General features: G+C 38.5%; 1 protein-coding gene across 2 annotated transcripts in view; it reads left to right on the top strand.

Annotated features, from left to right (window-relative positions):
• Nucleotides 1-26,044, top strand: part of LOC121320373 (rho GTPase-activating protein 42-like) — a 77,746-nt gene that overhangs the window by 31,347 nt on the left and 20,355 nt on the right. For both annotated transcript variants that reach the window (XM_041258632.1, XM_041258634.1), the window contains exons 3-5: nt 3,310-3,371; nt 15,318-15,389; nt 25,875-25,976. In XM_041258632.1, coding sequence (XP_041114566.1) covers nt 3,310-3,371; nt 15,318-15,389; nt 25,875-25,976 — 236 coding nt within the window. The remainder of the gene's footprint in view (nt 1-3,309; nt 3,372-15,317; nt 15,390-25,874; nt 25,977-26,044) is intronic.

The raw sequence follows: 26,044 nt of genomic DNA, 5'->3' as shown, positions 1-26,044 counted from the left end.
TACAAAAATAAAAAATAAAAGTGGCTCATTCTTTCAAAACTCTTAACACAAAAAGACAAAAACACATGCAAAATGTAAGACAAAAGAAATTAGGCTGCATCCCGCCTCTTATTTTGGTCTGGCCGCAGCACCTCATCTACATCACAAGCGATGTTGTCCCTGGCTAAACAGCGGGGAAAGAATCTTCTGGAGTGACGGATCCAGCCGCCGAAAGCCCCCACATCAACTTCACCACATGCATCTTCCATTGCCTGGAGAAGAGGCATGCATGGGAGGGGATGGTGGTCATACACCTTCCATCGCCATGCCGAAAAAAACTCTTCAATTGGGTTTAGGAATGGGGAATATGGTGGGAGGTATAGAACAATGATAAACCAGTTGCAGACCAGAGCAGCCCGGTGGAAACTCACGTTGCCCCAGATGACAACATACCTGGGCTGCTCTGGCCCACCCCTCTGCTCGGCTGGAATGAGGATGCCATGTAGTGTGTCCAGGAATGTGATAAGAAGGGCGGTGTTGTAGGGACCAAGGTTGGCATGGTGATGGAGGATGCCTTGCTGGCTAACGGCTGCGCACATGGTGATATTCCCTCCACGCTGTCCAGGGACATTCACAATGGCACGGTGGCCAATAATGTTCCGTCCCTGTCCCCTTCTTTTGGCTAGGTTGAAGCCAGCCTCATCAATGTAAATATAAACGTGCTGAATTGCAGCGGCATCCAGCTCCGAGACTCTCTGAAACAGACAAGAAGACAATATGTGAAATAGACCTAGAGCAGTCAATATGGTGAGGCACAATACACTAGATTACAGTACTGCAATGTGTCTATACAGTGCTGATATGATAGTAAATTCACAGTATAGTACTTACTTGCACATATTCATAGCGCTGTTCTTTAACCCTCTCTGAGTTTCGCTCAGATGGCACCCTGTAGACCTGTTTCATCTGGATTCTGTTGTGCTGTAATACACGGTCCAATGTAGACAAGCCCACCTGGTGAATGTTATTGAATATTGTGTTGTCTGCAATTATGTGGCTCTGGATTTCTCGTAGTCTAATGGTATTGTTTGCCACCACCATGTTCACAATAGCGGTCTCCTGTTGTTGTGTGAACAGCCGATGTCTTCCACCATGGCCTCTCCGTCTCTCAGTTCTGCAGAAGATCCACAAATATGATATGATTGGTTACAGTAAGCTAAAATAATCTATTTTCTTTCAATATGAAATGACATTACTGTAACATTGACCAACAATCACTGAGTAACATAGGCCTACTGATATGTCGGACTGCAGTATACTACAGTATACATACATAAAGAGCATAGTGTAGATGGTAGGTAACTTACCGGTTCTCATTTCTGAATGTACGGATGATAGATGCAACCGTGTAGCGGCTCAGGTTGGGCTGAACTCTCTGCCCAGCCTCCCTCATACTCAATCCATGGTTGAGCACATGGTCAACCAATGTGGCCCTGATCTCATCTGAGACAACTGTCCTTCCTTGTCCTCGTCCTCCTCTTCTTCCTCTTACTCTCACTCCTTGACCTCTAGCTCTTGCTTCATCATTGACTTCCATTTTCCTCCAAAACAGGAGAGCTCATCTGTGGCCTTTTCTAGTGCTAAAGCACTGATTTCTAAGTGAACAATTCAGCAACTAGTGTTTACACCTGTGAGGAGTGAGTGTTGCCAATTGATGTATAGAGCTTGGCATTGTGATTGGCGTTGCTTTCCAAAGGGACTACAGAGACTTTAATTTTGAATGTTGTGCCTAATGTAGAGAACTGTGTATAGTGTTTTGCAAAAAGTGTGATATAGAATTGGAAACTGAGTGTAAAGCAGGAATTGTGCTTGCAATTTTGCAGATTTGGTTTAGGGATTTGGTACATGAGTTTCAGGTTTCGGTGATTGCGTTTCAAGTTCCAATTTTAGTGTGTAAACAATTGGGAAAAACTGTAATAAGCAAAACTTTTGGAATAAGCAAAATTCGCCATGAAAATAAAAAGCAGAACGGACACAATCCACCTTGTTTAAGGAAACGAGTATCAGAGTGACTCATAATACATTCTGTTCTATGTGCAAACATGTCTGTTATAGAAGTTAGGAGTGTCACAACAGAACACATTCCTCTAGTCTCCAGAGACTGCAGTCCAGGAGACACAGGTTTAGAGTTTCATGATCAGGGAAATGGTGGCAGTGATTGACGATTGATTAAACAGAGTAAACGTATCATTTTTCTAAATCATTTTTCCTCTTTTCCTCAGGTGTCTGTTTTTCATATATTTTCTTCATCCTCTAGAGCAGGGTTCCCAAACTTTCTCAGCTCAAGGCTCCCCAGCACATTCCAAATCCTGGCTGAGGCCCCACACCCAATGAATCTGTTTTATTATTATTATTTAGTCATTAGCAGACATCTTTATCATTATTATTATTAAGTAATGTAGCTGCAAACACCTTTATCCATTGCGATAGCTGTAGCATGAAGGCAGATCAGTAATAGTGCCAATGTCTTTTCTTGTAGATTCTGAGCAGATCACCTTACTCTCATTGTAGACAGCAAATTAAATGATGAAACAAAAAAGGAACGAGGATAAAAATAAATTTAAGTAAATAATACTCTTGGTTTTGCATGCCTAATGGGATGGGTGCGCTTGGTAATTCCTGCACAGGTTATTAAATTCGCGGTTTCATTCCAGTCAATGATATTCACATGTCACTGTCCACATGCAGATGTGCTCTGTGCTTTGTCTTCAGTGCTGTCAGTGTGGAAAACCCAGTCTCACACATGTGTGTTGTAGCAAAGGGTGAAATAGTTCTTAGAGCTTTTTTGCTAACAACAGGGTATTCATCCGTAATATGTATCAAGAAGTGTGGTAACTGGACAGCAGAGAACTTAATGACCATGTTTGACATTGCAGTGTCAATAGTTTCTGCTTTTTCATGCTAACTTCTGGTAGACTAAGTGTGCAATTAAATGGAAATGGTCGGTGTTGTGTTATTACCGTGTAATTACAAAATACAGCAAGGCTATCCTCATGTTTACTACACAGTAGTTACCATCTAAGAACATACACTGATTGTACTTACACAGTTATTACTATGTAATGCCATGGTTATTAATTCCCTGATATCCAAATTGCTACCATAAAAACTCAATTTTGTGACTGACATTAATATGTTTTTAGTTATCTAAAAGTGTGTTGTTTGTATATATTGTTAAATATTATAACTGTTCTCTTTTTAAAATTGTAGTTTTATACGCTTCCCATTAAATAATGTTGTGTTTTTTTTGTTTGTTTGTTTTTTTTTCAGCCCAGTCATTCAAAGAATTTGCTCAGTTGTTAAATACAGTAGAAGAGGAAAGGAGAAGACTGGTAAGTGTTTGGGGTGTCTGTTTACAAATAAAGTGAACTGTGGGCTAGTCTGCTGAAATCAATTAGCATGATTTTTTTCTAAATGTCATCTGAAGTTGGGATCAGAAATGTTCTTCAGTACACTTGTATTCATCTTCAATATGCTTTCTGCAACAATAGCCTTCATTTTTTGAGGATATTCAGTTTAACATTGGCAGGGTACATAGTGCGGCAGTTCTGTCTGGCTCGAGATTATTTCTAAATACTGCAGGATTCCGACTGCTGTGGGAAATCATCTCTTTATGAAACAGATGCTCGAAGAGGGTCGTGACTCTAGCAAGAAACGCTGTCAAACAGCACGTATGGTCAAGAGTAGTTGGGAATTTTTTTTGTTTTTACTGTTAATAGTTCTCATAAGAGGAAAGGAGGTAGGGCTTAAACAACAACAGTCCCTTCTGGATTCCACGGAAGTGCTAAGTTTGGCAGGATAACCTTTAGCGAGGACATGCCACTGGCCCCCAAATACCCCCAGAGAAGAGTCCTACAGACTGGGACTTAAAGCAAGAAAAACATGCAATTTGCTTCCAGTTGTTTATACTCTTTATTAAAACAAAATACTGTGTTCATGTGCTGAATTGTGAAATCACTTTCATTTCGGCTCCATCATGAAGGACGAGCCTACTGGTCCGCCTTTGAGTGGTGGGGATTGTTTTCTGAAGCATGACAGCAGAAGGGCTCTGATGGTAATGAGGCAAGCAGAGAAATAATACCAGCCCCTGCTGAAAGTAGGTCAGAGAGATGCTGTGCGATCTCTCACAGACTACGATTGTGAGACTCTCAGGAGGAACTTGTGAATGTGTGCTTCACCATTGCCAAGTAGGATTAACTGCAAATTCATTTCCAGGCTAAATATAACTTGCTTGGTAAATATCTACCCCCAGTCCTACGCCATTGTGGCTGACAATATTGAGCTCCGAAATTATTCAGAATTTTTTTGAAGAAATGCATTCAGGATTGATACAGTGTGTCAATCGTGTAGTGCCTTGGTGTACACTGGTTTCTTACTTGTTAAACTGTTGAGCAAATCTTAGTTTTGCCTGGTTATCAAATGTTTTGGACCCCCCCTCCATTTCCCCCCTCCATTTCCCCCCTCTTGTCTGTGGTACTTGACACCCCCCCATCTAAACACATGTACATATACCGGTAAAAAACAAATTCAGCATGCCACTGGTGTGTGTGTGTGTGTGTGTGTGTGTGTGTGTGTGTGTGTGTGTGTGTGTGTGTGTGTGTGTGTGTGTGTGTGTGTGTGTGTGTGTGTGTGTGTGTGTGTGTGTGTGTGTGTGTGTGTGTGTGTGTGTGTGTGTGTGTGTGTGTGTGTGTGTGTTAAGATTTAAGAACCCCCCAGTTCGATTAAGTATCCCTGTGAGATTCGTTTCTGTGGTGCTTGTGTACATAGTAGTTATGGTTTTCAGCATTAAGTGCATTGCAACTAAACCTAGCACAAGCTGTAACAACTTTGAGACATACAATTATTACTGCAATCAGTGGCTTTTGTTTCGGATCATATGACAAATTCCTCACACACGAAGCTGGTGAGGCTAAAAACTTAAATATGTATACAGATATTAAGTGAGGTTAACTTTCCTGAGTCCATAGTTGTTTTTAAGTCAAGCTTCAGACCACTAGCACTATTCACTCATCTGTGTGTTTATTCCAACGTAAATGGTCCCTCTGGGGTGGGCCTATGTCTGTATATACAGAATGTCACCTTTTTATTGCAGGCATGCATGTGTCTAGACAACCAATTGTGATAACAATTAAACATACTTTAGCACAGGTTCTTGATAGTATCAGAATGGGGGGAAATGGAGGCCCTCGGTTTGCCTGCCACAGCTACTTTTTTGCATACTGTATGTCAGCAATTCTTTGTAAAAAAAAAAAAGGTATCTAATATCTAATAACCAGAGTTTTCCTAAAAGCGAAAAAAGAAAAGTTCCCTCTAGATTTCTGGATGGTATTCTCTAACATTTTGATTTACTGAACACCCACATTCACATAGCATGGGATATCAGCTTGAAAGTGAATAGGGGTTTGTATCTCTTTAATATGCGTTCAACATTGCAAGGAACATCTACTTAGCACACAGGCCATCTTCTGATTACATGCAATAGAAAAAAGTGTCAAAAAAAAAAGAAAGAGAATTGGGCTTATTTTCAAAGCTGTTTACTCCAAAGAAAAAATGCCTGTTGAATTTACAAACTAGAAATAGACACAGCAAGTATGTCATTTAAGGTCTAAGTTAGGTTGTTTATTTAGTTGAGACTAATTTTTTGAGTAAATAGCTTTGAAAATCAGCCACAATATTTGTGATGAGTATAAGAATAATTTATTTGTACCTGAGATAGAGATGCTTTAGCTCAGTGTTAGGTAAGAATGATCCTTCTTAGTTAGGCAGAATTCACCTTCTTAATTAGGTAGAATTCACCCGAGTGTTTCAACAGTTTTGGGTTACAGACGGTATATCCTCATAACCTAACCACTCTATAGTGACATAGTGCAGTGTAAAAAATAAATGATTAATGTTGGCCAGCTTGACAAGGTGTATGTTATGGAGTAAAGGGAGACTATGTAAGTGTAAGTGCTTGTGACAACTCTCTCTCTCTCTCTCCTCTCTCTCTCTCTCTCTCTCTCTCTCTCTCTCTCTCTCTCTCTCTCTCTCTCTCTCTCTCTCTCTCTCTCTCTTTCTCGACGTGGAGGCTAGAGAGTTTGAGTCTAAGAACTAAACTTGTGTTGGACATAATCATGAATATTAAAAATACAAATACTCAGACATGGATTAATCAGCGATTTCCAGATTCTCGGCCAGGCTGGGAATCCATGAGTCCTCAAATTAAGACATCACAGCTGAGTGGTGGACTGCTAACTAACAGATATTTAAAGTGCCCGTCCTTTTATTAAAAACAGGTCTGTGCCTTGCTGGTAACAGAAAGTCTGTGGGCTCCGTCAGGCATGAAGAGTTTTATTATATGTTGGTTGGAAGTCAGCCAGTTTCAGAGTTCCCTTCCAGCTCTTGGGTTGTGTGCAGTTGTCTTGCAAGGAGCCCAAGTGTATTATTTTTGGAAACACATATTAAATACCTCTATCATGAGACCAGCTTTGTAAAATCCCCCAGTCAGCCGTCTGAAAATATTTGTTTGAATATTATTTAATGGCATCGTTCTGCTCTCGAGGGGCTTCACTGCAGGTGCCATGGCTAATGCTGCAGCAGCAGTATCCTTTAGGGAAAGCCTTTGAATGTACAGTCTTTTTAACAGTTTCCTTTTCCTGATTTTACACTCAACAGCTTCCTCATAGAAGTGTATATCAAGTTATATGCTGTATATCTGCTCTCAGAGGTGTTTTTAATTGCATAATGTATGTTCCTTTTAGAGGCTTGTTTCCATGGCACCTGCAGCTGTCCCTCTAAAAGCTCTCTACAGGGGTCTGAATTATTTTGGCCTATAAAAAAATACAAAATACCACCTGTAAATTATTGAGCGCTGTCAATCAACATACAAAAGTGATTTTAATTCCATTTGGATTCGTTACGCAAGCTGACAATATTAATTAGGAAGGCATTTAAATAAAACATCTGCAGTATAAGATGTGATGTTAGGCAGTGCCACAGAAAAAAAAAAAAAAAAAAAAAACATTTATGTAGTTCATGATTTATAAAATAAACTCTCTTCAAGGGGGTATTGTGGCTTGAATTGAGCAACCGCAGAATGAGTTTTAATGTTTCACTGTAATGTGAGGAAATCAGCTGTGTACGGCTGTGATTCAACCCATTTCATATATTATTTGTAGTACATTCTGGAACAGGGTCCTTCATTTATTTAAAAGTAACTAATCCTATGAGATTTATGAGATCCTATGTCTGTACTTAAACTAGAGGTATGCCACAATTTAAGAGTTTTCATACGTCTGATGAAACACTCTTTGTTTATTTGTTATCTGGAGATAAATGGGGAAACCTGTCCATCTATCTGCCCAGTTGCTCATATGCCTCGGGTAGGGTGGATGTACTGTAGGTCATCTTTTTTATGTTAATGATTGCTCAGATTTGTAGCTACAGCCGTGATGGGGGTGTGTGTGTGTTACTAACATACTTGTTCTCTCAGTTTCAGTAAAAAAAAGAAAATGGTTTCCTGCAGCTTTAATGTATGAATAATGCGTTATCAACAGTAAAAACTGCCCAAACCATGGTACATTTACCGTACCCGGCTGGTAATGTGACCAAAGTTTCGATCATTATAGAAATGCATAGGATGTTTGGTGACAGGCTAAATTAATTTAGCAGTATTGGTCACAACTAGAAGTCGCTTTGACTCAGACTCACAAGGGGGCTACTGATGATTTAAAGTAGTAGAACAATTTCAGAAGCAGAAGTCCATGTAATTAATCAGCATTTTCTTTCCCAAACATAATAATAAGAAATTACAAACCCAAAGAGCATTACAACTGAACCGTTTGCAATTCATTATAATTTATGCCTTTTTAAATATCAGGCAATAGCTTCGTTCTCCGTTTGCTTTTCTGAGCGGAGCTTTGTGATCACTGACATGAATCTGAGTCAGCATTTGTAAGTTTTCTATAATTTCCAATTTCAAGCTCAGAACATTTTTAATGTTGAACAAAGATTGATTAGTTATATTTATATTAAACTGATTCAGGGTTGTGCCAAGCCAAGAATAATTTTAATCAAAGCCAACAATTACTGAAGCAGAATCAGAGATACATTTTAAGAGTGAGTAACAGTGCTCATTGAAAAAAAAAAAAAAACTTTGCTTTTAAGAATATTTTCGTAAAAAATTGAAAAACACATATTTTGGGGCGTTCCATAAAAACTGTATAATACACTGATAAGGCAGCCGTATCAGGCATGATTTTAGTGGTAGGTGTCTCTGAGTGGCTCGCCTAGTCAAGGCACGGCAGGTAGTGTGCAGGGTGAAGCATACAAGTTTGCGTCATGGCTGTACAGAGGCAAAATTGGCAGGGAGCAGACTCTACTGGCAAGTTATACTGCAAGCTTAAAGTGGACACCTGCCGAGAAGGATCTGTCCTCCAGGGGCCTGTAGCTCACCAACATCCGCTGTGGAGCTCCTGGTTGTAAAGAGGCAATTGCCTTGATCGTGGGATTGGAGGACCTTCAGATCTCCAGGGATTGAGTGCTGCAATGATGGAACATAATTGGACATTCTAAATTGTAGAGAAAAACAGGGGTAGAATAATTAGGCACACTACATTTTTAATACATATGTATTTTTTTGTGGGAATGGATCTATCCCAACCCACATTGTTTGGCGCTCTCCAGTATTATTTTTATTAGGATGGCTTACATTGCCATGACCCTTTATTGTTTTGTTCGGTGCATGACAATATCTTTATAAATGACAAGCAGAACAACCGTTTTCTAGACAGGGAGTGACATAGAATATAGCACCTGTTTTATATTTCTGTACTAGTTGCAGCGTAATTAGAAACAATAGACCTCACATGTAGAACTGTTTTGGCTTGCATAATTCCATTTTGTAAAACGTTGGTTGACATCTGTAGAGCTGACCTTTTAAAGTTCATGGCTTTAATTTGGCAGGGATCACACAACGCTGAACAAAAGCATGTGGAACTTATTTCTGGTAATTCTCAAATGTGACTGTAAGTTAAGTTCCTGGGAAAGTATATAAAAGGACCTTGCGTATGTAAAAAAATATGTTTTTCTAATCTACATTGCTAGCTTTCAAATGCTGCTAATTATAGCTGTTGTGTAGTAAACAAAGTTATTTCCTTTGCCTGTTCTAGGCTGCTGTCTAAACTACAGCTACGTACTGCATCTGTACATCGTGCTTTATATATTTGATAAAATTTTCTTCTGGTAAACAAAAAGAATGTACTGTATTTGAAGAGGCTAGATAGTACCAGATATTCTAAAGCAGGACCGTCCAATCACGGTCCTGGAGGGCCAGGTTTAACAGGATGGAGGTGTAATTGGGTCAATTAAACAATTTAGACACCCCTGTTATGAACCATGTGTAAGAAATGAAGCCATCAGAGATTGTCAGAATGCCAGTATATCTTATTTTTGGATGTCGTCCCATGTGTAGAACGCTACCACACAATTTGAAAATTGAAACTTTTTAAGTTTAATGACAGTTGGCTGTGGTTTTTTTTATAATAATATGTTTGATATAGGGTGTATTTTTTATTGCTTGAGAGATGTAATTTCACACAGTTTGAGCAGTCGCTGTAGGGCTACATGTTATCATATTTGGTGGTCTGGGTGGACAGTATCCACATCAAGAACCACAGGATAATTCCACCCAGTTTGTTACAATTGGCATACTCTTCATATTGGAGACCAAAGGGTGAATTGTGAGTGTTTTGGGGTGCAATGCTGGAGCTTTCTGGGGAAGCCTGTGTAATCTATGCTCACAGTGCACTATCCAGAGCACAGCCATCACTTAAATAGTAGCAATCTTAATGTAATTTTTGCTGACCAGACATATCCGGCTGAAATGCCAGTCTGCCAAATGGTACAAGTTGTTTTGGTTCATAAACCAAGCATTTTGATTTGTCGGAAACCTTGCTGACCTGACCTCCATGACCCTGTAGGTTCTATAGACATTGTCATCACAAATATATTGCAAATGTCATGGACTTTAATCGAATTTGTCTAGCTTTGCCTAGAGATAACAATCACCCTAACCCCTTGAATGCACCGGGCACTCAGGAAACAAAAGGCTAATCAAACCCGTCTCTGTGACTGAATTAACCCGTCTAGTGAGAGAGAGGTGGTTTAGCATAGGAGTTTGAAAAGGGAGAAAAATAGCTTAAAAGATTTAAAACAAATTTCACATCATTTTGATTTTAATACCACTATGAGTACAAGATGCAAGTGTTTTTAATCTTGCAATGTCTAACCAAAGTCGCAACCAGACATGTTTGGTGTCCCCTTTCCTGATTATGATAATAAACTAAATCAGACAGAGGAAGAGGGGAGCACTCAATCAAGATTGCAAGCCCATTCACTACAAAATAGCCAATCGGAGCATGCAGCGGGAAATTCAAATAATCTCTTTGTTTGAAAAGTATAAAACCCCTGCTTTAGCCCCAGCTCCTTGCCGCCCCAGACCTGTGATAGCCCCCTCTGCTATCCGCTCAGACTCTAAGAAACGACAAGACTGCACCTGGAGCCCTCAGCTCTCAGTATTTATCTATCAAGGTTGGGAGCCCTGACACTCGGAGAAACACAAGGTAACGGAACGCTGAAAGTGACTTCTTTTCAGGCTAGGTAACAATACTCTTAAATATCTATTCAGGTATTGTGTGACCCCTTGTTGTGTCAGTATGTACTAGTATTTCTTTGGTAAATTGTTGTTTTAAACCTTAGTTCTCATTGTAATTCTTTTAATGTGACATTAATTGTGTAACTGTTTTGAGTGATTTTCAAACTTAAATTTGGTTGCATGCTTAATAAATACCATCTTTCTAAGAAGAGATTCCCAGTATTTAATCATTTGCTCATGTTGAACAAACACGATTTATGAACTTTGAACAGTCTGGAATGTGGTCTATTTTTGGCTTGATGTAATGTGTAAATCGTTTTCAGAGAGCGATATTAAAAACGGGTTTGTACATTGTAATAGGACACAACTTTTTTGGAGGTCCTTTAATTTATTGCTCTTAAGAATATTAACTGCCTACAATAGTACCCACAACCCAGACAGACTACTCATCAAAACTTTAAATACGTAATAATAAGATATTTACAAGTACCAGTACTAAAAAAAAATGTACAAACCTCATGCTCTGTTGCTGAATTCATTGAGACACAGACACCACCATTACAACACGCTGCCACCGGGTAAATATCCCATTAACAGATATGCTATTAGATACTATTTTTCTATTTTCTTGTTTGTTTTTTAATCCTGAATGGAACAAACACCCTCTGCCCCAACACTTGTTTGCGGGTGTATACTGAACAGATATGTGACTCAAAAAGCTTGGTGTCACCTCTTGTCTTTTATCTGATAACTACCCAGTTTATCAATTGCCATTCATCCAGAATGTCTTTTTCAGAAATATATGGGAACAACTGGAATTACAGTAAAGTGTGGTTATTTTTGTACCTGTTAGGTATATGTCTGGTGGGCTTATTCAGGTTGTAAAATGAGAATTTAAACCTAAATTTAAGTTGAGAGCAGCATAGCAAAAAAATGCACTATATTCTGAAAATAACATTCCTAATTATAAAACACATTCCCATTCTACCCCTAAAAGGTGAGGGCTTGAGCAATTCTACTGTGTATTTTTCTTCATATGTTCAAGCCAACAGAAAACAATAATGTGAGAAGCTTTGGCCAGAATCATTTGTAGTTTTTAGATAATAGTCTCTTAAAACACATTGAAATGCCTGAAGCTAGCTGAGCCCTGTTCGGATAATAACCATAATAATGTAATAGCTTTTATAGAGTTGGATTTAGTTGAGCAATATTTTTTTTGTCTTTAAAAAGAGGACCATACATGAGAACTTGATTTAGTTTCCCACAATGAGTGTGTGCACATAAATAAATACATCAGTACTGTGCCTCATAAAACAAACTGATGTGTGCTAGGTCCAGGTGCTGAACAAGACAAACCTTTCTCTGCATTTAGACCTGATATACATAAAAGAAAGTCTTACCAGCCACAGTAACGATTTACCTACATACATCCTAATTATCTCACCTTACCTGGTACCTGTTTAAACATTATTTAATGCACAACCCTTTTAAAGATGCACTGTTCTGTCCATGCAATAGGATAGTTTTGTAACAGTCAAGTCTGTTTTCCTAATATGTTTAATATCCTACCATGTATTTTCTAGGATTCGCACCTGTTTCTGCTTATATCCTCATGTGTCATGCTTACTGACTGTTCCAGCAAGAAGTGAGATGGGGGAGTACATTGCGCTGTGCACTGAATCTTGCGCTGCACTGATATGCTTCCCTGCTTCAATCTTAAAGAGTATTTTCAGAAGCATGTTTAGCTAGTTTGTATGCATTAAGCAGAAACAAAAATAGATCACATATGAATAAGAAATGAAATACAGATGAACCTGCTTTATATCATGATTGCCATGCAGGCATAATTCATGATATACAGTGAAGCAGGTCATGATATAAACCCAGTTTCGTGTTTGCCTATGACAGCACATTACGAGTGCAAGAAAAAAACAGAAAACTAACTGTGAATTAAAGAGCAGTGTTTTAATACTGTGTATTTAGTCATTCTTTACATAAATATAGTTAACCATAGAACAATTACGTTTTGTATCATTAACTGGAATGAAACAGTTTGTATCATCTAAAAAAAGGCATGAATTGTCGACTGATGAGAGTTATCAATCAGGCATTTCACTTGGTGGGGTTTTTTTTGTGAATAAGTATGTTAAAAAGACACATTTGTTGACATTGGTGGTTTGTAACTGAACTGTATCCCGTTAAGACCGCCCACGCAGCATTTGACAGGCTGCACAAAATGTCAATTTATCAGCCAAGAGGATTATTGGTTGTTAGTTGCTTTGGAAATTAATTCTATCCTGTGGTTGCTCAGTAAAGCCCAGGCACGCAGCATTTGATAGGCTGCACAAAATGTGACAATAAGCGGGTTTGTGAGATGATAGTAAGAGAGGTAATTTCTCAACGATCCTGTGGTGCATGGCGAGTGGTTTTTCAAAAATCGTGATAGTAATCAGGGCATGATATTAAATTAGGTGATATAAAATGGGTTAATCTGTGTCAAAAGTGATAAAGCAGTGTGCACATAAGGCTAAACCATGGAGGAATGTAATAAACCCAAGGGATTATATTTCAGTGTGAAATTAAACATATTTGTGGGACACTACAGCTTTAAAGAAAAAAACAAAGCTTGCCATACCAGGAAAAAGCAATCAGTTGACAAGGAAGCTGAAATCAAACCTCAGTGCATACTTGAAAAGCAAAAGAACCTGGCTAACTATTAGGAAACCAATGGAAAAGGTATTCGGTGACTATGAAAACATGCACTGGCTGTGATTTATAAGGCTTTAACACAAAACACGTGAGGGAGCAGAGAGGGTGGTGACAGGGGAAAGGATTTTCTATCAGTCTGAGGAGCCTCTAAAATTAGAAATGTTATGATGAGAATATCTCAAGGCTCAATTCTGAGTTTATCAGTACAGGATAAACACACTAAATCAATGCAGTGCTCTGTCACTGGAGACAGCCAAGGAAAGCAGCAGAAAAAAGGAGAAATATGTCAGAAAGGTACCGTTATACCTTTTGAAAAGGTATATGCATTCATAAAGGTTCCGTTCATCAATATGCATATACAATTACCACCATGCTAAATCTATGAATTCAGCCGTACATGTTATGACTACAGTTTCTTTGATCAGAATTTTTGGACAGCACTCAATGACTCATTGTACAGCGACTCTCAAACAGGATACGGGGACCCCTAAGGGTTGCAACACATATATTTAATGTACGAAAGTGATCACTGGTGTGGTGAGAGATGCCTGCAATACAGACAATACTTGTGCTTCTTTCTTGTTTGCAATTTGCCTTTTCCTTAGTTTTCAGTTGGGGGTCCCTATAAAAAAAATTTAAAATCAGCATTAAACAAGCAAATGTGTGAACCACTACTGTAATATACACTGTTTCGGGAAAAAGAATAGGATTGTCTTGCATGGAGATGGTCCATGTGGTCAGGTGGTCGGGAAATATATTGTAATACAATATTTATTTCCAGGCAGTCTGCTTCTTGTAAAGCCTAATGCCTTCCAGTGTTGAAGCTGTTGTAGCTGAAAGAGATGACACAGCTTGCTGGTGCTAATGACATCATTGCAGGACCATGTAAGGGCAGAAATAAGACAAGCATCAGATATGTTTACTGCAATTCAACATTATCTTAAACAAAGAACCATTACGTCTCAGATTTTAGAGATTTGCTCCACATGAGCAAAACAAACAAACAAACAAACAAACTAAAAAATGAAGAGGATCTGTTGTGGAGCAGATTGTTAAGTGATCTGTTCCAAGAGAAAAAGCAGCTAATGTTGCCCTAAGTGAAGCCTGGCAGGTTTCCACTATCTGAGATGAGGAAATCAGAAACTTGGACTGTTTAGTCTGCGGGAGAGACCCAGCTGGGCATGCAGAGGAGTGGCAGTTTTGGTGCTAACTGCTAGCATTTTTCAAATTTAAATTCCACATGAAAATGTGACGGATTTGGATTATTTGCATGAATCTGTCGAAATGTGTCACGTCTCATTTGTAGTGCTTATAGTGATAGTCTTGAACATAAAGGACCCTTTTCAGTTGAGGGTAACAGTTATTCCGTCTAATTGTGGTAAGATTGAATTTACCCCACTTAGTAATTCCATGCCTAGTTTTTAGCATGTGATGATGTAGCAGAGCTTTTTAGTGAGATTCAACATTTAACCATTTAATGTGCTGTAGTTTCCATTTTGCATTGGTATTTATTAGGGGCAGTAGATATGCAGTTGGAGTCTTCTGGACAAATCCTCACAGCAACCTCAAGCAACGTTCAGTTTCCTTAAATTAGGTTTATTTGGAAAAGGCAAAAGTCCAAACTCATCAACTGCAGCTCACTTTCAGGAGCCAAAAGCACACTTAAAGTGGTAATGACATTATATATTGGGGTTCGTTACATTTTCTTTTGGCTTTAAGTTTATTTTTCACTGCCTCAGACTGGTGGAAGGTTTAGCTAAATTCAGATATAGAGATGTCAGCGCCGTAATAGGGATATATTACCTTGTCAATGGCTCTACCCTTCCTGTATTGAGACCGTAGGGTTAAATATATGATCCTACTGTAAATCAGAATGTATTCTGTTCTAATTCGGTTTGCATAATTTTTCAGAAAGCATATTGTTGTTGTTTTGTAGATCCAAAACGCAGATGATGTCTTAATTGCGCCCCTGGAGAAGTTCCGCACAGACCAGATTGGAGCAGCAAAAGTAAGTCTTAATTTAATGTGACATTTGGAGCAAGCCTGGAAACTGCATTGTGATGCAAATATATCCTCTCTGTTTGTTTGGTTCTATGAATGTTGATTTTCCAGTGACAGCCAAGGCTGCTGATATGATCGTGTTTGTCAGGCTAACATATTGTGTTACAGATTGCAGTCCTCAGTGGTGAAAGATTATGTTTCACATTGACTCCTTCGCTCTTTGAGATTCTCATTTTTACACTGTGTTCAACTACATGACAAACAATAGCGCGAGGAGAGCGACACCTGTATTTTTTTTTTTTTTTTAATTGAGAACTCACTTTACTTCTATGAAATTACAAAGACATCTCCACATAAGGATTAAAATAAATATTTATAACCTAGTCGTGGGTTTAATATGAGTAACGGGCCTCCAATCTTAATCATATCAGTCCAGCAGTGGCATCGGTGAGATCAGAGGACAGGGCCCAAGGGCTTTTAGACTCATTATAATCTGTTTCTTGCCTACCTCTGCCAGTCAGCCCTAACCCTGACCTGCACCTTATAAAGAATCAGTCTGGAACTCCATTGCTGATCCACCAGAGAGCTATCTGAACAGCAGGCGTCATCACTATTGCTTTGTGTTTGCCAAATCAATGAAATCCAGCAGTAAGAAACAAAATACTGTACAAAATGCATTCCACATGAAACCCACAGGTCTGTTTGAATTGGGCAGGGTTTGAATGTGAAACACAAGCAGCCTCTCAAAATAAATCTAACTATATTGATTCACTGCTACCGTCAATAGTGTCAAAACAATGCCAGTAACTTAAATGTACATCCTGGGTTGATTATTTATACTTTCCATGCTAGTATGATCAGGTCATTTATCTTTTCAGAAAAAAAATCTAATATAGAAAACAATTAAGTGTGATATTTGCAAGTTTTTAGTTTAACTTTGTAAACTAGGCTGCATTTAGACAGGTTTCCCTCTCCTATAATTGAATACCATAATTAGATGAAATGATGATTGAGAAGGCTATGCTCTGTGTTCATTGACACGGTTTATTAGTGGAAGATGAAGAGGGATGTATTGAAGCTGACACAGTCTGTATTTCATAGAGAAAGGTCACCATGAGGTTCAATCATGTTGTCTATCGCCCTGCGTTTGTGCCTATTACTAGGATCATGTGCTGCTTCTTGCTTAGCTTTGCCGGTCCCGTTTTTTTTTTTTTATTCTGCCATGTGCACATATGGTCTGTCTAATTTATATGATGTGTAATCTGGATTTTAGACACACTTTAACCATTAGCTTCACTTTATGTAACCAAAAGATCACAATCGAAAATCAATTGGTTTCTTTTTACTGATACGAGGGCTGATGATCCTTTTCTCACTGATATCAGAACTGATGTCTGTGAATCCTCTGTCTCTGGATTTAGAAGAATTTTTTTTTTTAAAGATACACAGGAGAAGGGATGTGAGTAGGAATGTTTGTGAAACTGAAAAATCACACACTCCACCCTTTTCCTTGAAAATCATGCTTTTTTTTTTTTTTGTTTCTCCAGCCGTATAAATTTTAATGTAAATACATCTCTAATTGTCTTACAGTGCATGTGTTTCCAGTCATTGCCCCCCCCCCCACCTCCCCCTGCATCCATCTCTCCGGTGAAAGTGCCTGTCAGGTTGCTTGTGTTGTCTTGCATACCAGGGGAATACTATGTTCAGTGCAATTCAATACAATACTATATTTGTCTTGCACCTCTTACACCTCTGAAAGCACTGAAGAATAATACGAAAACCTTTGAGCAAAAGCAAGAAACCCTTCCCCGAGCTCGTTAAGTGAGGGAGGTGTGTGTTTGTTGAGAAAACAAAGAGATGTGGCTCATTTGATATAACACCTTCCCCACCCATGTACCAACATAAACAGTCAACCTCTTCTCCCTCCCAAGTTTCTTTATTTTACAGACAGGGGTTGTTATTATTATTTTCCCCTCTAACACTGCTATTAACAGGCTGTAAAGGTCCTTCATTTCTTTAAAACGTTTCCTATGAACAGTTCCTCCTCCAATGGACAGTCTTGTTTTATTTATTTTTTGCTTGTGCTAGATAAAAAGGACCTTGTATCACGAGGGGCAGTCCGAGCTTCCTCAAGGCTGAGAATCCTGATAGATTGCAGAAACTGACCCCTGCGTTGCAGCTCAAGATGTTGGGAAAAGTCAAGTGAGCTAACTGGGAAAGGATGCAAGGCATGGAACAACTTCCCTTATTTGGTCATGATGGCCGCCTGGTCTCCAGCTGGCTCTGTTAGTGAGGTCGTTCAGTGATGTATTTCTCTGCTGGGGCCAAACTGAAACACTTCTCTTAACTGACTCCCCCCCTTTGAGAAGTCATTGGGAATGTTTACGCAGCATTTGTTCAAATGGTCATTGGCCTTTTTTTTTTGCAAACTTAAATGGATCAAAGGCATTAGGAGCTGCAATAAACATCCTGGCAAGCAATTCAAGACTAAAAATAAATGGACAGTTAATTGCTTTTCTTCTTAAAGTAATTCTTTTGCTACTCGTTGTACCAATTAGGCAACTGAAGAATTGATTAAAACCTTCTTAAATGATGTTTGTCTTTTGACGTTGTGTTTATTATTCAGCGTATGCATGTAAGCAGAGCAGTTTCGGTTGTGTTTTTAGTCAACTTCAGCTAATTTGAGCACATTTTTTAGTCATCTGCCTTGGGCTTTATGTGGCCCTGTTTCCTGATTCAGAGATAAAGGTTACATTTTATTATGAAAGACAACAGATAATCTGTGAACTTGAGAGAGGGTTCTTGGGATTTAGGTGGCACTTGAAAAAATCTGGAATGTAAACAAGGAACAATGCGAAGGAGAACAATTTCAGCACAATCACAGGCCCACAACATGTCAGCTCTGACTGCTTTGAAATTACCATAGTTAATCTTCAACATTCAAGTTATTTTTTTCTCAAAATGTATGTTGCATCAACTGCATCTATATGCACAGCATTATGTAGTTGTTATGGGCATTAGTGTGTTAAACCAGCATCCCAAATGAGTTTCCATAACAGTCAAGGTTTGCCAATAAACGGGTTGTAAAACCCTTTGCTGGAGTTATGGGTAAACTTTGACCTCCATTGCATTGAAACTTTATTAGAACCACCCCCGCTTGACCATTTGACATTGTGGGTAGTTTTCTTTTTCTGTTGTAGGTATACAGTATGTAGTTGATTTGGGAAATGACAGGGGAAGTGGTTTGGTCCGTACAGGGGAACTGAAATCATATCATGTTTATACCTTGTGATATTTTCTGTGTCAAAAGTGACTATTGGCTGACTGCACAGAGAATATTTATTTGTAATTAAATGGAAAAGTTCACATGAGGGTATATGTCTCTTGGTATAAAAAGAGCCAGTGATATTTCAATTCAGTTGGTTGAACAGTGTACTGAATATGGTGTCCACCTGTGATATAGGATGCTGTGACAAAGATGTTCCAAAGGCATATGTTGCTGTTACTGATATCACAGTAGATGTTCTGTGCATTACTATTGCAATTGAATTTATTGTTAATAGCTCTCTACAGTAGCCATCACCAATGAAAATATGCTGTACTCCCATTGCATGTACAACCCTCCCCCACCCACAAACACACTGTTTTTATGTTTCTGTAGCTTTTGCATTGTCTTCGTTTATAACCATCCTTTGAACAGGGAATAACTACATCAGTTTCTCAGTTTTGTTTCTTGTAAACCTAACAGATTTATTAAGATTCACGTCTGAATCAAAGTTATTTGACATAATTTAGTCACCTCCTTCAAAAAACAATTAAGCAAAACTAAAACATAAAGAGTTCTCTATCTTCCCTGGAAGTGAAATAAAGCTGTCAGATGTCTCTATGCAAACGTGATTTTACTGGGTAGACATCTAATGTGGAAGAAAGTGCTTTGTTCTCTGCCTAAATGAAAGCTTAACAAGATGTTCAAAACTTTGTAGCTGGGAGTGAGTGTTGTGTGACAGAACATGGGGAGCGAACAGGTGTCCAAGAAATATGTCCACATAATATGTTTATCTGTTTTGCTTCCTTAGATATAATAGCGTTTGCATACAGATGTAATCCTCTCTGACTACCCCCTAAATTGTAGCAAGATGTTGCCTAACTGGCTTGCATAGTGATTCAGTTGCAACCATAGTTAGGGACTTTTCAACTAGAAGTTTCGACTGGAGGTCTTTCTCAGTGTCTTCAATAAGTGGGTTTTTAAAGGGAGTGGAATCTTGCATTCTTACAGATAAATCCAAGCAAACTAAACAAACCAGGGTGTTGTTTTTGCTTGATGGGCTGGAGGACACTGAGGGACACTCCCAGCTTGAAGATTTAAGGAACTATTTGGTGTTTAAGATTGACGTCAGGCTGAATCAACTTCACATCGTGCATGTTGCTCTCCTGAGGCCTGTTTTTTTTTTTTTTTTCTGTCAGGATTGCAGGTGTCTTGCTAAAGAAGTTTTTGCAGAGAATGACAATAAAAAACCATGAGGATATAACCTTTTCAGCTGCTGCATGTTAACTTAATTTATATCCTTAATACGTAAAAGGTGTTATAACTCGTGTTAATACTCAAAAGTGTTTATACTTTCAAACACTGTTGGCAGGTAATAAATGTGACATTTTACACATGGCAATGCTCCACCTAACTATTTTTTTTTTCCCCAGAAAGCTCGCTCTAGTGTACAGACAGGTGGACTTGCTATTGTTTTCCGTAGTGAACTTAGAATCAAACAGGAAATTGTTGAAGGTTATTCATCTTTTAAAGTTTAAACCTTGACATTAAACAGTCCATTACCTGTTCATATTGTAATTATTTATTGACCACCTCAGTCAAACTCGCTATTTCTGACTGAATTTGGGGATCTGCTAGCTGTATTGACGGTCAAATATGATAGGATTCTTCCTGATTAGATTATATCCTGCAGGTCAAAGGTTCTACGCATAATCGTGGCCATACTTTACATCTGGTAATTTGTCATGGTTTATCTGTTAAGAACGCCATAACCCTCGATCTTTCTATATCTGATCATCTTGCCATTCTTTTTGAGGTGAATCGGCCAGTATCTACAAAGACTGTGGACCTACATTTAAATCCCAGGTAATTAGTTCTTCAACTGCTGTTAATCTTTCTTATGTATTGAGCTCATTACCACTCTCTTAATCCTTATCAGTAGATGAGCTGGTTAATACCTACAACACAACCTTGACTGGTATCTTAGATACTGTAGCACCAATCAGAACTCGGAGAGTGTCTTTAAAAAAAAATCTCACCGTGGTTTAATGATACAACTCGTAAGATGAAATATGAGGGTCTTTTTATTTGATTACCTTACATGAGGTGACAGAGCTAATTCAGCATATGAGAGCTACTACATGCTCTCTTGATCCTATTCCTACAGTTGTTCTCGGTGTTATTAATACCCATATTTTGCTGATAAGCTCTGACTCGGGCTTTATATCAGTTTTAATTCCTCTAGATCTAAGTGCTGCCTTAGATTTTGTAGGTCATTCCATTCTACTGAATCGTCTTGAAAGCACAGCGAGACTGTCTGGCCTCGTCCTATCCTGGTTCAAATCTTATCTTTCTGATAGGTTTCAGTTCATCTCTATTGTGGAGATAAAATCAGCATTATCGGAAGTTGTCTGTGGTGTTCCGCAGGGCTTCATTCTAGTTGTTTTCATTATACTGTATGTGCTACTGTTAGGTGACATTATCCACAGACATAGAGTGAAATTCCATTGCTATGCTGATGATACCCAGCTATATCTGTCCCTAAAGTCAGGAATTCCTTCTGCCTGGGTGTTACTGGCTACTTGTCTTCCAGACATCAAGCATTGGATGTCACAGGATTTTCTAATGTTGAATTCGGGTGAAATTACTAATAGTGCTTTTTTGGGGCTATTTATTGTATGTTTCTGTTGTGCAATTTTTAAACATCTTTACATTCGCCAGCGTTTTGATTGATCGAAGCTACCGGCTACGTTTTAAAAATGCCATCTTAATAGCTGTGTAACTACAAAACGGAACTGTGCATTATCAGTAAAAACAGAATATACAGACCTACTGAATAGTTAATGGCTTTCCCACTCAAACATTAACAGAGTCTGTTTACAGGTGTCCTGGTGTCTACAATTATTAATGATTATGACCATCATCAAACCATAAACCTCTGCAGGATATAGTATGTGCACAGGGATGGAAATGAATGCTGAAGATAAATGCCCAGCTGGCGGTTGACAGTACAACACTCAAGATAAATTTGCATTAGCTGGAGCTTAAAAGGGGAGCCAACTTTGGGTGTATTAATAGCATATATAATTTAATCCAAAAAAAAAAATCTGAATTATAAAGGCTATTTAAATTTTTTTTACAGAAACGACTGAGGTTTAAATCCTTATAAACTTTAAAAGTCATTCCCTATTTCATATCAGCATTAGTACAGTTTTTGCTACTCCCCTATTTGGCACTGTTTTATACTTGCTCCGAACAGGTTAAAAGAAGTGTAAGAAACTACTCTTTTATCTAACAAGATTAAAATAATGCTAGAACTGCAAAGCTGTGGTGGTGGTATGATGAGAACGATGACCAACGAGACACTGATACGCCGTGGGATCCTGTTATGTTATTATATTGAGAAAATGAGAGTTTCACAGCAAATTGCTTTTCTATTCTGGTTCTTGTTATGGGCTCTTTGAAGTTTTAACAGAGGTGGTCGGTCCTCAACAAGCCAAGCATGTTTCTTATAAAAAGCAGATGCTAACAATTATCCAATATCTATTAGCAGCTGGTCTTATTAACAAACTCTCATAAACAAACAGAAGCTGCAGGGGATTAAAACCCTTTTTTTCCTAATAATTGATTGAAACCTGACCACGACTCCTCTTTCTGTGGAAGAAGAAATTTGTGCAGGCAAGCCGTAAGGATGTGAACTGGATTACCATGGCTAAATCCGCCTCCCCTTTAAGATGTTATTGTTAGACTGTAATTCTAATGTCTTTGCTGTTGTTTTGTTTTTTTTTTCACATGGTGCATCTCATGGCCGAGTACTGTATTTACTGACTTTAATTCACATGGTTAAAGTACTGTTACAATTATAGCATAGTTCCCCTAATGCTGGGGGACAGTCAACCAGCTTAAATAGGGACCCTCTACACTGTTAAATTTGTTTGGACGCTCTGCACTGATAAATTTGTTGGGACTCTCTGCACTGTTAAATTTGATAGTGGTTAAATACTGCACCTTTATGAATGCATCTTCACTGTGAAGTCACATATACCTACCTATAATCCATTATACAGCTATGGCCAAAGTTTTGCATCACCTTCTAGAATGAATTAATTTTGCTTCATAAAGTCAAACCTGCTGAAAAATGTTATGTTAACATATTGAATTACATTTCGCTTTATAGTTTTCCATATACTTAATGAAAAACTGATACATTGAAAAATGTGACATTTCGAAATCTAACATGAAATACTGTAGTTTCCAATAGACTTGCAATATCATGTTGTAGTTTATTTGATTACATAATGTTAAATAAAAGAGCTGAATTATGTTCATATGTGTGTGTATATATATATATATATATATATATATATATATATATATATATATATATATATATATATATATATTTATATTGTAAATTATGTCTCAATCATACGTAAGGGAAAACTTTTGGCAATAACTGTAGGCATCACTGCCAATTTTAGACTGCCTTCAAGTGGATTCAAGAGGTTGACAGGCAGCTGGTCAATCTGAACTTGGTGGAGCTCTGATCCTATAGGCAGGACGTAGACTGGAGAGATTCTAGTGGTGATTCGAGAAGCAATGGGTTTGATTTGGAGTGAAGCTGTGCAAATGACATCTGATAAAAACAATGAATTCATGCATGCAGCAGAAGGGATGGTTACACCCAACATTTCTGGGACTGTAAACTAAGAAATAAAACCTACGGGCTCTAACTAAATGAAAGACAAATCAGCAGTATTCATTTTCAATGCATCTAACTAAATGAAAGACAAATCAGCAGTATTCATTTTCAATGCATCTAACTAAATGAAAGACAAATCAGCAGTATTCATTTTCAGTGCATCTAGAGACATCCAGCTCGGTTCAACCCTAACCTTCTGCTAGCGCAAACTGGAGTCATTACAGCCAAACTAAACATTTTCAAGCATGCTTGAACAGGGCCCTGCTAATGGCGCTCTTCGTGATTGGGCTGATAATGGCACCATGGCAATATTGGTTGAAGTAATTCTTATTTTGGATACAGTCAGATGTAGAAGGAATGTCATTTACTAATGATAGGATGTGCTGAGTGCTGTGCACCATCCATTACTGACTGTCTGCTGATGTTTGTTCTCAGAGTGGGGCCGAGACGCTCCTCTTCTAAATTCTTCTCCTGTCAGGGGTGCTAACAGGCCCTGTCTGCAGATGTGTTCTTCGGCTTGTTCATTAGGGCACAACACTCAGCTTCAAAGCTTCTTAAAATACAGTAAAATCATTTTTGCTGCGTCCACTCATGTGCAGTTACGCACTCTAAAACATTCCTAATGGCGAATGGCCATTATAAAAGCCAGGGGGAGACAAGGCTTACTACTCAACAGGGGACTCTACTTCATGACGCTGAGTTCTTTTTTAGTTTGCTTATATTAGCAAGTGAGTAACCTCTTATAAAAATGTACTGTTGTACAGTAAATACACTTGATATTTTTCAGTTTACAATGTTTATACCAGGCTTTTACTTTGGGGTGCCTTGGTTTTGGGGTTTTGCTTGCATTGCCATAATCGCATTTACCTTTAATTTGTAAATACTGGAGATGTGCACAACATTGGTATTTTACTTTAGTTGTACTAAAGAGTAGTTACACTATACAGGGAGACACTGTAAATGGGTGATTTCAAATGGGAGATCTGGGGAGACACTTGAATCCTGTGTTAGGAGCAGACCCTCCACCCAAACCTTTTAAACCTATATGCAGTAAGAAAGTAATCGGGCCCTCAAAGAGGTTTATGAAGTCAGTCTGATCTTTCTGCAGTCTTTTGAAATCCTTGGATTGTATCACTGCCTTCCTAAAGCATGATACAAGGCACTATAGGAGGCTGTGTGGTCCAGTGGTTAAAAAAACCGGCTCCTAACCAGGAGTTACCCGGTTCAAATCCCAGCTCAGCCACTTTCTCATTGTGTGACCCTGAGTAGGTCACATAACCTCCTTGTGCTCTGTCTTTTGGGTGAGACGTTCTTGTTAGTGACTCTGCAGTTGATGCATTGTTCACACACCCTAGTCTTGTATCTTGTAAAGTGCTTTGTGATGGTGGTCCACTATAAAAGGCGCTATATAAAAATAAAGATTATTATATATGTTATTGGAGTACAATCTATTGCTTTCCTGACACTGATATGGAGCTTGTCTACATTCGTTGTAGTCCTTTGGTATGCACTCCACTGTGTGATTCCCTGAATCTCTTGTCTGCTGTTTTCTGATGCTGTTCCTGGATTTGAGGGTCCGCGGGGTGAGGTAATAAGGTGTACAATCACAGGCAGGCCCGCGAACACGGTCCGTTTCATTTGCCAGCCCAGCGTCTCAACACCTGTGCAAAAGGTCTTCTCAGAGTTGCAAAAGTATTGCCTGAAGTGTTCTACCTCTTCTGCAGCACAGCTCAGGGGTGGGTCATCCTCTTACTAACTCTGCATCTCTGTCCCTGGCATGCTATAGTATAATGTAATAAATTAACTCCAAGGGAAGACTGACTGGGAAAAGAAAAACCAAGCGGAAATCAACTTAATCAGGAAACGACCTGCTGTTATTTTATTAATGGACATTTGAGTTTTATACGGAATCCCGTCTGCAGTGTCTTGAGGAAAGAAATGTGGAATATGAATTCAGTGTGTCTTGGACATCAAATATCAGCTATTTGATATTGAAATATAAAAATCCCACTTTGACAAAGAGAAACACATGTGCTAAGTTTTGACGTGACAGTTCGTTCTGGTGCAACTTTATCCAATATAATCTAGCTGCAGGAATCTTCCTAATTCAACACCTTATGTATTTAGCGGATCAGTCGTTTTCTTCAAACAGGACTCATGCCAGTGACCTCCCAGCTTGTTAATTACTATTTATGCTGTCCAGATGACTTGGTGTGCAGAATGTCTGGAAATGCCACAAGTTTGGTCTGTAGCCCAATACACTAGCTTCGTGTTGACCTAGCCTTTAAAGGCAAGTACAGTAGTAAGATCAATGGCACAAGATTGCCATCTATTGGTTTTACAATCAAACTGCAATTGTAATAAACAAAGAAGGTATTCATATTATAATACTAATTATTTTTACATAGGGGTAATTGGATATTTGTACTATCTCACTGCTGGTCCTAATTAGGGTTCAATATGCACTTTAATATCATTCATGTCGGTGCATTGAATGTAATGAAAATTTTCTAAATCTTTTTCAGGATGGAAAGAAGAAATTTGACAAAGAAAGTGAGAAATACTATTCAGTATTAGAGAAGCACCTGAATTTGTCATCAAAGAAAAAAGAGACTTTGTTACAAGAGGTGAGCAGATAACAATGGACTCCTGTGGACACTGTGCAGGACTATTGAAAGATGCATGCATGCATGCA

The sequence above is a fragment of the Polyodon spathula genome, chromosome 9, assembly GCF_017654505.1.
Source record: "Polyodon spathula isolate WHYD16114869_AA chromosome 9, ASM1765450v1, whole genome shotgun sequence".
NCBI lineage: Eukaryota > Metazoa > Chordata > Actinopteri > Acipenseriformes > Polyodontidae > Polyodon > Polyodon spathula.
This window is presented reverse-complemented; position numbering and strand designations above follow the sequence as displayed.